This window comes from Neovison vison, chromosome 13 (genome assembly GCF_020171115.1).
Source record: "Neovison vison isolate M4711 chromosome 13, ASM_NN_V1, whole genome shotgun sequence".
Lineage (NCBI taxonomy): Eukaryota > Metazoa > Chordata > Mammalia > Carnivora > Mustelidae > Neogale > Neogale vison.
The window spans coordinates 36,408,408-36,423,478 of NC_058103.1; the positions used below are offsets into that span (position 1 = coordinate 36,408,408).

Below are 15,071 nucleotides of genomic sequence, written 5' to 3' on the forward strand. Positions count from 1 at the left end.
TAGGCAAGCTAAGAGGATGGTAATGACGGTAAGAGGCAGGAGAGTACTGTTTGAGAAATGTGATGAGAAAGGCTACTCTGGGAATTCTGACTTGAGCAGAAACTTGAGTGAAAAGAGGAAGTTGGGATGTAAGACAATGAGAGAAAGTATTTGACCTGAACAACTAGGAAAGTGGAGTTGTCATTTATTGAGTTGAGATAACACTGTGGCAGGAGCAGGTTTTGAGGTTTAATTCAGTTTTAGAAGTTTTCATCACCCAGTTTTAGATGTTTTTTAGATGTTTTCTGCCCCTCAGACATCCAAATGGAAATAGATATTTAAGTCCACAAGATTAGGTAAGAGCCCATGAAGGGTATAGGTGTAGGTAGAGAGAGGACCAAAAACTGATCCCTGGGGCACTTCAGTGTTCAGAATTCAAGGAGATGAGGAGAAAACTGGGGGGCAGATTGAAAACCAGAGTCCAATGTGTTATCTGCAAAGGCATACAGCTTTAAAAGACAGGTTTAAAAAAAAGTGTTTTATGGGAAAAGGGGTAATTCAAATATATTGCAGATTGGTCAAATCAGGTAAAGACTGAGAATCATTTCACCAAGAAGAGAAAGAAAGAATTTTTTTTCAGAATATTTTTATTCAAATGATCTTATTGGCAGTTGCTTGAATAAAAAGTATATCCTTTTTGCAGGATCTCCATTTTTTACAAACTCATTGAGGGTAATTTAATAATATCTATCAGAAGCTTAAATGTAAAAAAAAAAAAAAAAAAGCAGCTTAAATGTATTCTTTTTTTCTTTTTCTTTTTTTTAAGTAGGCTCCACACCCAGCATGGAGCCCAATGTGGGAATTGAACTCATCACCCTCAGATCAGGACATAAGCTGAGATCAAGAGTAAGATGCTTAACCAACTGAGCCACCCAGGTACCCCAAGTACATGCTTTTTTTGACCTTCTAATTCCACTTTTAGGAATTTATCCTAGAGTGATATTTATGCTTTTAAACAAAGATATATGTACCAAAGTGTTCCTCACAGTGTTGGTTTCAATAGTAAAAAAATATCCATCAAGATGGATACAGTTGTTAAAGGAGGGATAAATAGGTAACAGATGTGTATAGATGTGTAGGATAGTTTTCATACATTGTTAAGTGATAAAAGCAGGTTATCCAGTAAAATGTACAATATGGTTTAGTTTATGTTAATACATGTAAAGGAGGTTTTCTTTGACTATACTATCAAAGGTTGCCTGCTTATTTACCTGATAACTGTGATACTAGCTTATATTATTCACAACACTTACCACTTTGTAAAATGATTTTATTTATATATGTGTTCGCTTTTTCCACCAGATTGTAAGCTTTGTAATACATTTCCTGTCTTGTTCATTCTTACACTCCTGCTGCTCAGGGATATAAATTTTAGAATCTTTTTTAGGTGAAAAAAGAATATTTATTTTTTTACTTTAGTTATTAACTATTACTCTCATTCCAATGAATATCACTTCTTACTGACTTGTTCTTATCATTTATATAAATGAAGATAGTGGATGGGGACCCCTGGGTGTCTCATTCAGTTAAGCGTCTGCCTTTCGCTCAGGTCATGATCCCAGAGTCCTGGGATCAAGCCCCACATCAGGCTCCTTGCTCACCAGGGAGCTGCTTCTCCCTCTGCCTGCTCCCCCTGCTTGTGCTCCCTCCCTCTCTCTCTCTTACAGATAAATAAATAAATAAAATCTTTAAAAATATATATAAATGAAGATAGTGGAACAGTCATCCTTAACCCTAAAGTCACAATAAAATTACTTGTGTAGATTTAAAAAGAAAAGATTATGCGTAGCCTCCAGTGTAGACCAATTTCCAGTCAGAACTAGGGGTGGGATCAGGGTATCGGTATTTTTTAAAGCTTCCTTTGAGACTCTTAATGTTCAGGCAGAGTTGAGGACCACTAGATTATATATATGAAGTATAATCCTAAGGATTCTGGTATCAAGAATACATAATAGGGACACACTTTCTCTAGAGTAAAAGTATTTTCCAAGAATTAGAATATCAGTGTTTCAGACAAATCATCTTTTGCTTTAGGAATAGCATATTGAACCAATCATTTGCTCCTCTCAAAGGACTTCTCCCTTTAAGAGGTGTAGGTACTGGAGACAAAAAATTTAAACTATTTCAAGAAATTCACAAAGGAAAGACCCCAAATTTCACATTTACTGGAAGGGTTTCTTTCAGTGGGATCACTTTCTTAAGAGTTCTTAAGTTTACTAATGCTGGATGAAAACCACTTCACGTTTTCACTTCATTCATTAGGGAAATAACCATAGGCCTTCCTGCATCACTTTGGGAGGACTTTTCCTTCCTTGGACCTCTGTGATGCGTTTACCTAGAAACAGCTTCTTTGATGTGCAAACATTCTACTGGCAAATTGTGCAAGGCAGCCACTCCTACAGGACAGTTCAGGTTTCTTCTGGGAAGTGAACTTTGATTTGGAATTTTCTCTTTACCATACCATATCAGTATGGTAAAAATTTATGGTTTTCACTTTCTAAAGCATAGTGAAGTATAGCATACTATACCTTTTTAATTTGAGGTATCAATAAATCTTATGAGCACACAGAATACATAGAATAGTCATGTGCAAACCTACCACCACAGAATAATTGTGTCATATTGCTGTATTTTATTTACTTAGTCTCCTAATACATTTTTATTATATAAAGTTAATTTGGGAAAACAGTACTATTATCCATAGAAGTTAACTTTGTTAACTTTGTATTATCCATAGAAGTTATCCATAGAAGGTAACTTTGTATTAAGGTTTTTCATTTCCATATTATCCATAGAAGTTAACTTTGTATTAAGGTTTTTCATTTCCTATTGAGTCCTTTAGTTGTTTAATGTGTTATTTTTGTGTCTACTCTGGGATGATAGAAATAAACCAGGAGGGGTGAAGGGTGGGGCAAGCCTGGTGTTGGGTATTATGGAGGGCACGTATTGCATGGAGCACTGGGTGTGATGCATAGACAATGAATTTTGGAATACTGAAAAAAATAAAATAAAATAAAAAAGAAATAAACCAGGCATAGATCCTGCTCTTAGGTACCTTTAATGTAGTAGAAGAGATAAGATTTTTACATAATACAATATTGAATGAGATAACACTTGAAATATAGATCATACCCTACAAGAGTTAAAGAGGGCAATTATCCTCACCTTGCAGAAATTAAGGAATGAGGTGGTATTTGAACTGATATTGAAGGATTTATATGTTTGTGCTTCTAGAGATAGAGTTTGTCCCACATAATAGCCTATTTTTTTAGAGATGATATGAGTGAAACTCATTAACTAAATTTGCTTTTAATAGAGCACAAGATTCATAAAATATGAAGGAAATAAAAGTAAAGAATAGAATTCTTAAGAAGTCTTTTATCTCTGCTATCATTCTCATTCCAGTACTGAGGAGCAGTTTGTTGTCCCTTTTCATTCACCAAAACTTAAGTTGTTTTCTTTATTCTCTTCTTTGTTCTTAGAAAAGGAATTAATGCAGTAATGACTTTTAGGTATTAAATAATGAAAATGAGGAAAAGACTAAAGTCTCATTAGAGATATTTATACTCTGTTTATTTATTTATTTATGACGATTTTATTTTTAAGTAATCTCCACACCCAGCATGGGGCTCAAACTCACAACCCCAAGATTAAGAGTCATATGCTCTAGCAACTGAGCCAGTGGGGCTCCCCAGAATTATTTGTTCTTTAATAATTGCCTTTAATATCAGTAAAAGGAAATAATACAGGAATTCCAAAATGTATTTCAGGATTAATGAGTAAAATCAGGCCTTCATGCTTTCTGTTCCATGTTATTCAAATCTCACCGTCTTAATTTTTTTTCCTCTGAAAATTCCTGTATACTGAGAAAATTCAATTTTCTGGAAGATACTAACTAGCAAAGGAAACACATACCCTCTACTTACATGTAGTCCTTCTAGTCCCCAGTTTCTAAATCTGCTTTCTCATTCCTCTCCCTGATACATCCCCTGATCTTTAAAAAGAAATCTCAATTTTTTGTGTGTGTGTTTTTTCTGTTACCTAATAAACACATGGAAGATGACTTTCCTCTTTTTTACTTTAGAAGAGAAAGATAATGTATGAAATTGAACTGGGTAAGGAATATGGATTTAAGGCAGTGCTGAAGTTCTTGGGAAACTGAATATATAAAAATTATAATATATAAAAATTAACCCACTGAGCCTGGGTGGCTCAGTGGGTTAAAGCCTCTGCCTTCAGCTCAGGTCATGATCCCAGAGTCCTGGGATCGAGCCCCGCATCGGGTTCTTGGCTCAGCAGGGAGCCTGCTTCCTCCTCTCTCTCTGCCTGACTCTCTGCCTAGTTGTGATTTCTCTCTGTCAAATAAATAAAATATTAAAAAAAATTATAATATAAAGTTACATTTTGCATTCCTCAGAGCAGAAAGAACACTATGAGCTATCAGATGCTACATTATTAACTCATGTTAGACTTATCTTTTGGCTGAATCTCAAGAGATATAGTTAGGGTTCCTGATAGAGAAATTGAAAATGAAAGATATTTGTGAGTTAGGTGTGAATAAATAGGATTAATAAATAGCATCTAAGTATGATATGAGTGCATATATGTACATTAGCAGGCTGTTTCAACCAGTTACAATTTAAACAGTGGTTTGATACTATCTTTAGAAACTAGATCTGCCTTGTCTCCAAGCAACAGGTTCAGCAGGCAGCTCCTTCTGAAGTCTGGTTAAGCTGTGAGGATCTGAAGTGGAACCTTCCTGAAGGCATTGCTATTGGTGCTGGCATACCTCAGCATCAGTTCCTGGCTGCTCTATACAGACTCTCCTTGGAAGCACCTTGGGTCACCATTACTACATCTGTTTCATGCTTCTTTTATCTCCAGCATTGTCAGGCCCTTTCCAGTTGTAAACCACTCAAACGGAAAGGCATCTAGGGGGCTGGGTTGGTAGGTCATGAGTTCCAGCCCCATATTGGGTGTAGAAATTACTTAAAAATAAAATCTTAAAAAACGAGAGAGATAAAACCCCACTGATAACATTTAAAGACTGTTTTGTAACTTTTGATCACATCCCCAGTTTTGGGGATGGATAATATAAAAAATTTAACAAGTAGGATCAGACATTAACCGGTAAGAATCTTTGCCATTCCTAGCACTGGGGCAGGCCCTGGAGTCCCTGCTGTTGAGCATTAGGCATCTTGGTTCCTAGACTGAAAGGGGGTGAGTGCACCCAGGGACTGAGGCGGTAAGAGATGGAGGTGTTAAGGCAGATGCTATTATAAACCTCTACGAAGTGTTATTTGACCATCTTGGACCCCCCCCAACTTTTTTTCCTTTTCAGAGATAACTATTCTGAACTAAGTATATAACCTTTATGTTCTTACATATATGTGGATACTTCTGTTTTGGACATTTAAAAAATTACATAAATGGTATTCTAGACTTTCTGCTATGCTATTTACATTCAGTCTTATGTTTTTGAAAGTTATACTTTTGTCACTTAACTTTGTGCACATGAACTGCTGCATAGAATTTCATTACAGATTAATATATCACAATTTTTATACTTTTCTCTTATATAAATAAGCTGCAGTGAGTATTCTTATACAGCATGCCTCCTTGTCCATATCTTCTAAATATGAAATAAAAAAATTTTCAAGCTGTATTAGAAAGAGCTAGCTACAAAAAATAAATTACAGGGTGACTATTTCTTATTTTTATAAATTAAAAGCCTAATTAGATATAATAGCTAATACTTTTATTATTGGTGTTTTAAATCTTTTTTTTTTTTAAGATTTTATTTACTTATTTGACAGAGAGAGATCACAAGTAGGCGGAGAGGCAAGCAGAGAGAGAGAAAGGAGGAAGCATGCTCCCCACAGAGCAGAGAGCCCAATGCAGGACTCGATCCCAGGACCCTGAGATCATGACCTGAGCTGAAGGCAGTGGCTTAACCCACTGAGCCACCCAGGCGCCCTGGTGTTTCAAATCTTAATGGGACACCTGGGTGGCTCAGCGGGTTAAGTGGCTGCCTTTGGCTCAGGTCATGATCCCAGCATCCTGGGATCGAGTCCCACATCGGGCTCCTTGCTCAGCAGGGAACCTGCTTCTCCCTCTGCCTCTGCCTGCCATTCTGTCTGCCTGTGCTCACTCTCTCTCTCTGACAAATAAATAAAATCTTTAAAAAAAAATCCTAATGATATTGCAAAAAATAATGGATATTTCCTGTACATGCCTTTCTTACAGAATGGTGAAAGCTAAATATGCACTGAAGTATTAAGAGGAAATAAAAAAATATTATTAAATACAATTATTTTAAAAAGTTGCAGTGAGGGGCACCTGGGTGGCCCAGGGTTAAGCTTCTGCCTTTGGCTCAGATCATGATCTCAGGGTCCTGGGATCAAGCACTGAATCAGGCTCTCTGCTTAGCGGGGAGCCTGCTTCCCCCTCTCTCTCTGCCTGCCTCTTGCCTACTTGTGATCTTGCTCTCTGTCAGATAAATAAATAAAATCTTTAAAGAAAATAAAAATAAAAAATAAATAAAAAGTTGTAGTGATATTGCAATGTACTAAATAAGACACCTAGCACTGTTTAATCAATGTACCCCTGTGTTAGATCTCAGATATGCTGTCAAGTTAGTCATGTTAGTTCATGGTACATTACCATCTTTCTGTGCAAGGTTGCTCTTTTTTCCCCCATCTCCATTTCTAACTCCTTTCAATCTGATATGTTTGATGTGTGTTTGACTATATATTCATCTTTCATAAGTATGGGCTTTTGCATATGAATTTATTTTTAAAAATTATGTCACACTTAGAAAATTATAAAATGTATACACACAGATTAGATAATAAGAAAAATACCTATGAACCTGCCTCCTAGTTTCATAGAACGTTGCAGCACCTGAGACAGACTCCCTGTGTGTCTCTTCCTAACTGAATCCCTTTGCTGCCACCTAAAATTCAAAACAATAGATATTTTATTTTTATTTTTATTTAAAATTTGTTTTAAATAAAACATTGGAGCCCAATGTGGGCCTTGAACTCAGGACCTTGAGATCAAGACCTGAGCTGAGATCAAGAGTTGGACACTTAAATAGTAGATATTTTGAATTTTGTGTTAATCATTCCTTGTTTTTCTTCCTAGTTTAATACCCATATATGTATCCCTAATCAAAATTATTTTTATCCATTTTGAAAGGCTACTTGAATAGAATTATACTGCTTTTATTCTTTTGTTACTTCTTTTGCTTTGTGAGATTTGTGTTGATGTATGTGATTAATAATAATTTTCGGGCGCCTGGGTGGCTCAGTGGGTTAAGCCGCTGCCTTCAGCTCAGATCATGATCTCGGGGTCCTGGGATCGAGTCCCGCATCGGGCTCTCTGCTCAGCAGGGAGCCTGCTTCCCTCTCTCTCTGCCTGCCTCTCTGCCTACTTGTGATCTCTCTCTGTCAAATAAATAAATAAAATCTTAAAAAATAATAATAATAATTTTCAACATTGTGTAGTATTTTTTATATGAATATACCACAAGTTATTTATCTATTAAACTCTTATCTGATTTGTGAGTTTTCAATTGTTTGCTTTTTAAATAATGTTGATAATCTTTGCTTTTAACTGGAAATTTTAGTCCATTTACATTTATTGATATTACTATTTGTTTGTTTTGTTTTGTTTTGTTTTGTTTTTAAAGATTTTATTTATTTATTTGACAGAGAGAGATCACAAGTAGGCAGAGAGGCAGGCAGAGAGAGAGAGGAGGAAGCAGGTTCCCCGCCAAGCAGAGAGCCCGATGCGGGACTTGATCCCAGGACCCTGAGATCATGACCTGAGCCGAAGGCAGCAGCTTAACCCACTGAGCCACCCAGGCACCCTGATATTACTATTTGGATAGATCTCTGTCATTACATTATGCATATTCTATTGTCTCATTATTTTTCTGATTCCTTTTCCTTCATGCCAAAAACTGGTTATATTTTTATTTTGTTGTTTGTATTGATTTTTCACACCATTTTTTTCCTTCTCTACTATTTTAGAAATTATATGCTATATGACTACTGTTTTAGTAATTATATTAGCTATTTCAACATGTATAATTAACAAAGCTAACTGAAATTTTTATGTTACTCCTGAGAAATTGGAAGATTTTATAGTGCTTTAAATTATTTTTCTCTTTTCAATGCATTTTTTTTGGTCTTGTATTGGTTCTATTCTTTATTTTCAAACATAAATCAGATTTTTAAAAATTAAGGCTTGTTTAAATATACCCACATTTTTACTACTATTTTTTGTCCATTATTCTTGCTTGTATTTCAGACTTTGTGAGTTAATTTTCTATGTGAAATCTATCCTTTATAATTTTCTTAAATGAGGGCATATGGTAAATTCAGTTTTTCTTTGCCAAAATGTCTTTATGCTATCCCATATTAAAACATAATATCATTCAGAATAAAATTCTAACTGCCAGTTATAATAGATCCTTGAAGAAACACTACTATTTTATGCACTATTATAAAATATATGGGGTGCCTGGGTGGCTCAGTGGGTTAAAGCCTCTGCCTTCAGCTCAGGTCATGATCTCAGGGTCCTGGGATCGAGCCCTGCATCAGGCTCTCTGCTCAGCAGGGATCCTGATTCCCCCCTCTCTCTGCCTGCCTCTCTGCCTACTTGTGATCTCTGTCAAATAAATAAAATATTTTTAAAAAATGTTGCCAGCTAACTTATCCATAGTATGAAGTAATACCAACTTTAAGATGCATCCCAGTTAAGGAAACCTGAGTGATTCAGTTGGTTAAGCATCTGACTTGTGATATTGGCTCAGGTCATGATCTCAGGGGTCGTGAGATCGAGCCCTGTGTTGGGTTCCATGCTTAACAAGGACTCCGCTTGAGATTCTCTCCCTCTGCCCCTAACCCCTTTTCCTCTCTCTCAAATAAATAAATAAATATTAATTTTAAAAAAAGTTGAATCCCAACTGCAGAGATGAGAAAACTTGTGTCTCAGAATCAATGAAAGATGATATATTTTTCTTCGTGCATTACAGCTATCCTTTTGCTGTTTTCTAGCTTCTTTGTTATTAAGAAGCCACTCACCAGTCCAACAGCTATTTCTTTGTAACCATCTGTCCTTTCTATTATCTGCTTTTTAGATAATTCTTTGCTATTCTGCAATTTCATTATGAGTGTATAGGTAAGGAATTCTTTTACTCTTCTTGAGATTTGCTAGACCACTTTATTGATATCTTTCAACAATTCTGTAAAATTCTCAGGCATTATGTCTTCTAATATTGACTCTGCCGATTCTCTAAGTTATAAATTTCTCGGACTCCATATAGACATATGATAGACCACCTCATGTTGTTCTCTGTGTCTTCAAACTCTCTCTTATATTTACCACTTATTTTTTCCTATATGCTGTCTTCTTGATAATTCCTTCATATAAATCCATTCATTCATGGGTGCCTGAGTGGCTCAGTCATTAAGTGTCTGCCTTTGGCTCAGGTCATCATCCCAGGATTCGGGGATCGAGCCCCACATCGGGCTCCCTGCTAGGCGGGAAGCCTGCTTTTCCCTCTTCTACTTCCCCTGTTTGTGTTCCCTCTCCAGCTGTGCCTCTCCCTGACAAATAAATAAATAAAATGAAAAAAAAAATCCATTCGTTCTTCAGCTAGGTCTAATCTGCTTTTTAATGTGTCCATTCAATTTTTGAATTAAAATTATTATACTTTTCATTTCTGGAATCTTGCTCAGTTGTTTTTTCCAACATGTTTATTCTTTGTGGTCTTGTGACTTATTTATATTTTCAAAATTCTCTTTTTAAAAAAAATTTTAAGGATTTTTAAAATTGTATTTTTATTTCATATTATTATTATTTTGAGAGAGAGAGAGAGAGTATGTGCAAGCTGGGGGAGTGAATGGCAGAAGGAGAGGGAGAGAAAGAATCTTATGTAGGCTCCATGTTCCACAAGAGCCCAACACAGGGCTCCATCTCATGACTCTGAGATCATGACATAAGCCAGGACTGAGTTGGATGCTTACCCGAATGATTCACCCAGGCACCCCAAGGATTTTATTTTCAAGTAATCTCTATACCCAACCTGAGGCTTGAACTCACAATGTCAAGATCAAGAGTTGCACTCTCCACCTTCTAAGCTAGCCAGGCACCCCTCTTTTATTTCTTTAAATAGTTAAACATAATTATTTTGTATTTTCTTGTGCAGTTCTATTTCTTATTATCTTGGTAAGCATAAAATTCTAAAACCTGATAACTTTAAAAAAAGACATTTTGCTCCTTCAGTACATTAAGCACCATGTGATACATTTATACACTTTTAAGAGATTTATTTTAATACATTTTTCTTGGTTTTATTTGAATCATACAAACTTTGTTTTTAACAAAAGTTACTTAACAAAAGTGTTAACAATTATACTTTGCATACCCTTTTGACAATACGAGGAGATACTGTATTATAGGTAAATACACCCTAATCTTTACCTTCAATATAGATATGGAAGGAACACAAAATTGTTGATTTACTAAAGTCAGATTTTAAAAAATTGATTTGTATAATAATAATGCACAGGAATTGATTTGTAACCAAAAGTAAAACAAATACTGGTATATCTTTCATCAGTGGCCTTCTGATATTTCAAGTTTCTTATAAAGTTTTTATTGGATGTGAGTTAAAATTTCCCCAGATATCTTATATGTGTTTTTTTTATTCCTATACTCTTAGAAATTATATTTATTTAGATGTGCTTTATTTAAGATGTTATAAATTATCAGGTAGCAATTTTTAAAAAAAATGTAAAGTAGTCTTTTAGGTCAACATGTTACTTGTTATTTTCCTGAGACCCATTGCATTGGTTGCCATAGCAACTCAAAATAAATATTTTAAAGTTGTATTCTGTTTAAAGCTGCTTATTTGAGTTTGTGTGGGTTACAACATTGTTGGTTTTCATCAGTAGGATACATGTTTAGTTAATTAATTTGTATTTCTCTTTGTAGGCTTGTTTTGATCTACCTGTTGTGGTTCCGACCAAGAACCCAGTGATGTACAACAAAAGGGCAGCTGACCCAGTCCATCCTGACCTTACTGGTTTGTTGGTGAAAAACAAGAATCTTTTAGCTGAGGTATATGGATTATCTGAAAACAAAATGCCAAGGGAAATTATGTCCTCTGCAAAAGTAGGAAGAGAAACATTCTGATAAGGGCTCAAAGTATTATCTTAACCCAGTTTTGCTTTTTTCTCAATATTGAACTGCCTTATCACGAAGAAGAACTAATTTAGACCCAAGTTTGTCTTTTGCTAGATAAATTCTCTTGAGTATCATATGTATTTAAGTGCTTTTGAGGTGACTGCTAAATGCTGTATTGTTAAAATAGTGTTGAGGAACTGCCATGTTCAAAATTTATGTAAAAATAATAAATTATATGTTTTAAGCATTTTTTAGTGGAAAGGTTGATTTCCTATTTAAAGCAGCACTGGGGCACCTGGGTGGCTCAGTGGGTTAAAGCCTCTGCCTTCAGCTCAGATCATGATTCCGGGGTCCTAGGATGGAACCCTGCGTCAGGCTCTCTGCTCAGCGGGGAGCCTGCTTCCCAATTCTCTCTGCCTGCCTCTCTGCCTACTTGTGATCTCTGTCTGTCAAATGAAGAAATAAAATCTTTAAAAAAAAACAAAAAACATAGCACCAAATGTCAAATATCCACTAGTCTTATATAATACTTGATGAAACGTGAGTGTGGGTGGCTCAGTCCTTTAAGCGTCTACCTTCCTTTCAGGTTATGATCCTGGGTTCCTGGGATGGATCCCCACATCCAGCTCTTTGCTTGGTGGGAAGCCTGCTTCTCCCTCTACCTGCTGCTTCTCCTCCTCCTCTTCCTCTTCCTCCCAGATTTATTGCCATATAATTGCCTTATAACATTAAGTTTGAGACGTACAATGTGATGTTTTGATATACATATACTTTGCTAAATAATGACCACAATAATGTTAATTAATACTTCCATCACCTCACATAATGACTGTGTGTGTGTGGTGAGAAGGTTGGTTTCTTCTGAGACCTCTTTTTTTGGCTTATAAATGGCCATCTATTCTCTGTGTTTACATATATGTAGATAAAAACATATTTCTTTCAGTTTTATTTATTCTAATATTTTCCTTCCTTTAGCATAGAGGTGAATGAGCTTAAATTTAAATGGGGTTTATATAAGTCAAATCCATTTTATAACACTGGAAATATTTCTTAATTTGTCTTTTTTTTCCCCTAGAAAAATGTAATGCCAATACCTGAAAACTAAAGCAGTTTTAGTATGGGTTGCATCAATGCTCTTGTCCACAATATAACTTCCTACTAATATTTACTAAGATCATTCAGATTTGGATCATTCAGATTTGGATTAGATTAAAGTTTTTTGGTCTATGCTTAATTCATAAAGATGCGTTTTAAACCAAATCGTCAAAAAAAGATCACAAGTTTTAAACCTTGTCTAAATGTAAACTATTTTTAAGAATTTTGAAGTACTTTTTATTTGTTTTAAGATTTTATTTATTTATTTGAGAGAGAGAGAGAGAGAGCGTGAGCAAGGGGGAGAGGCAGATGGAGAGGGAGGAGCAGATTCCCTGCTCCGCAGGGAGCCGGATGCCAGGCCTCATCCCAGGACCTGGAGATCATGACCTGAGCCAAAGGCAGACTCTAAATGGACTGAGCCACCCAGGTGCCCTCAAAGTACTTTTAAAAAGTATTTATCTACATGTACGTAAATCATTTGGTAACTATAAATGTTTTTAACCTATTTATCAAAGCAGAAATATAAACGGCTCTATGAGGTCTCATTTTGACTTTGTTTTCAATGGTATATATAAATAAAAGAATCTAGTAATTTCAACAGAATACCTTCAGCATAAGTCATTTTTCTCTTTTCCAATAAACTATTATTTAATCCACAGTAACACAATTATCTTGATAAGGCAGTTTTTCTGCTCACTGTATGAATCTAAAATTTTTTGTTATAATCAACTTTACTTCTTTGTTGGACATACAAAAATAATTATCCTGTGTTTTGCCCAATAATGGAAAAACAGGAACAAGAGGGACTATATTTAAGAAAAGCCAGATATAGACATGGTAAATATTAAAGTGTTCAGTTGGTGATTGTGTTGTCTAGTTTAGGCACTATGACATTGAAATGAACTAAAAGTCTTGCATAGTGCTGGATAGGCTGCTATAGGAATAAATAGGAGTTAAACAACTTGTAAAAAAATGTTACTCATAATATGTATAATAAGGCCTGTGTGTTAAACTTAAAATACATTTAAAGCATTTTGCCAGTATTTTTAGTGTGACTTTTTCATGTAAATTTTTCATTTGTGAGGGCAATGTGACTGTGTTTATGCGGATAAGATTTTTTTTTTCTTGCTTTAGTGTAGTAATAAGGCAAATAGTAGAAACCTAGTAGATGCAGCCAGCTCTGGATGGGGGGAATGGAGGCAATACCAATTTTGCTGCTAAAGAAAAATATATCAGAACCAATTATTATTAGTTTTACTTGCAATTTTTTTTTAATAAATTTTTTTTTAAAGATTTTATTCATTTATTTGACAGACAGAGATCACAAGTAGGCGGAGAGGCAGGCAGAGAGAGAGAGGAGGAAGCAGGCTCCCTGCTGAGCAGAGAGCCCTATGCGGGGCTCAATCCCAGAACCCTGGGATCATGACCCGAGCCAAAGGCAGAGGCTTTAATCCACTGAGCCACCCAGGCGCCCCTTACTTGCAATTTTTATTAAGATAATTGAAGAAGCACATGCAGTTTTTTTTTTTTTAAAGATATTTATTTATTTATTTGATGGAGAGAGATAGCGAGAGAGGGAACACAAGCAGGGGGAGTGGGAGAAGGTGAAGCAGGCTTCCCACTGAGCAGGGAGTCTGATGTGGGGCTCCATCCCAGGACCCCGGGATCATGACCTGAGCCAAAGACAGATGCTTAACGACTGAGCAACCCAGGTGCCCAGCACATGCAGTTTTAAGAAATAATACAGAGAGGGGCACTGGGGTGGCTTAGTGGGTTAAAGCCTCTGCCTTCGGTTCAGGTCATGATCCCCAGGTCCTGGGATCGAGCCCCATCAGGCTCTCTGCTGGGTGGGGAGCCTGCATCCCCCCGCCCCCTCTGCCTGCCTCTCTGCCTCCTTGTGATCTCTGTCAAATAAATAAATAAAATCTTAAAAAAAAAAAAAAGAAACAATACAGAGAGATCCTTTATAAACTTTGTTGAGTTTATTCCACAATTTTGCAAAATATAACAACCTCAATATTGAAATTGAGGCAACACATCTACCAGTCCACCAATCTTATTGAGATTTCCCCAGTTTAAGTTGTATTCGTGTGTTTGTGTGTATAAAGTTCTAAACAGTCAAGATACTGAACAGTTTGAACACCACAAAGATCTTTCCTGTTGCCATTTCATATCCATACCCACTTCCTTCCTACCGTCAACCTATGGTAACCACTAATCTTTCCTTCATTCTAAAGTGTTGTCATTTCAAAGGTGTTTTATACATAAAAAGCTAAACATAAATTATCATATGACCTTTAAAAGAAGAGTGATATTATATGATCTGAAGTGACAACTAAGGATAGAATAGATATCTTTTGCCTGTATTCTTAGAACATTCTGTTCATACCACTATTATTGTACCTGTTAAGGTATATTCTAATTATTTGTTGTAAAATTGGTCTCCCTGATGAGCTGATAAATTTTCGAGAGTTCTTAATTTTCTCCTGGCACGTGCCTGGAACATAGAAGATACTGAAGGCTGGTTGGTCAAATAAAGAATGGCTTAGAGAGATGGTAGATGGGAAGCAGGAAGATCAAGTAGGAGGTCTTGTATCAAACAGTGCCTGAGATAGACAGTGGGGCCCTAACACAAGACAAGGCAGCAAGGCAGCAGGCATGGAAAGAAAGAGGTAGATATGAGAGACAGAGGTAAAATGAACAGACCTAGTAACTTGAGGGGAGGATTTAAAAAAAAG

The 15,071-nt window shown here is 35.9% G+C and overlaps 1 protein-coding gene across 1 annotated transcript in view; it reads left to right on the forward strand.

The window, feature by feature from the left end:
- Positions 1-15,071, forward strand: part of LOC122894486 (golgin subfamily A member 6-like protein 1) — a 47,200-nt gene that overhangs the window by 4,289 nt on the left and 27,840 nt on the right. The window contains exons 2-3 of the mRNA XM_044232334.1: positions 806-915; positions 11,047-11,172. Coding sequence (XP_044088269.1) covers positions 11,092-11,172 — 81 coding nt within the window. The 5' untranslated portion in view covers positions 806-915; positions 11,047-11,091. The remainder of the gene's footprint in view (positions 1-805; positions 916-11,046; positions 11,173-15,071) is intronic.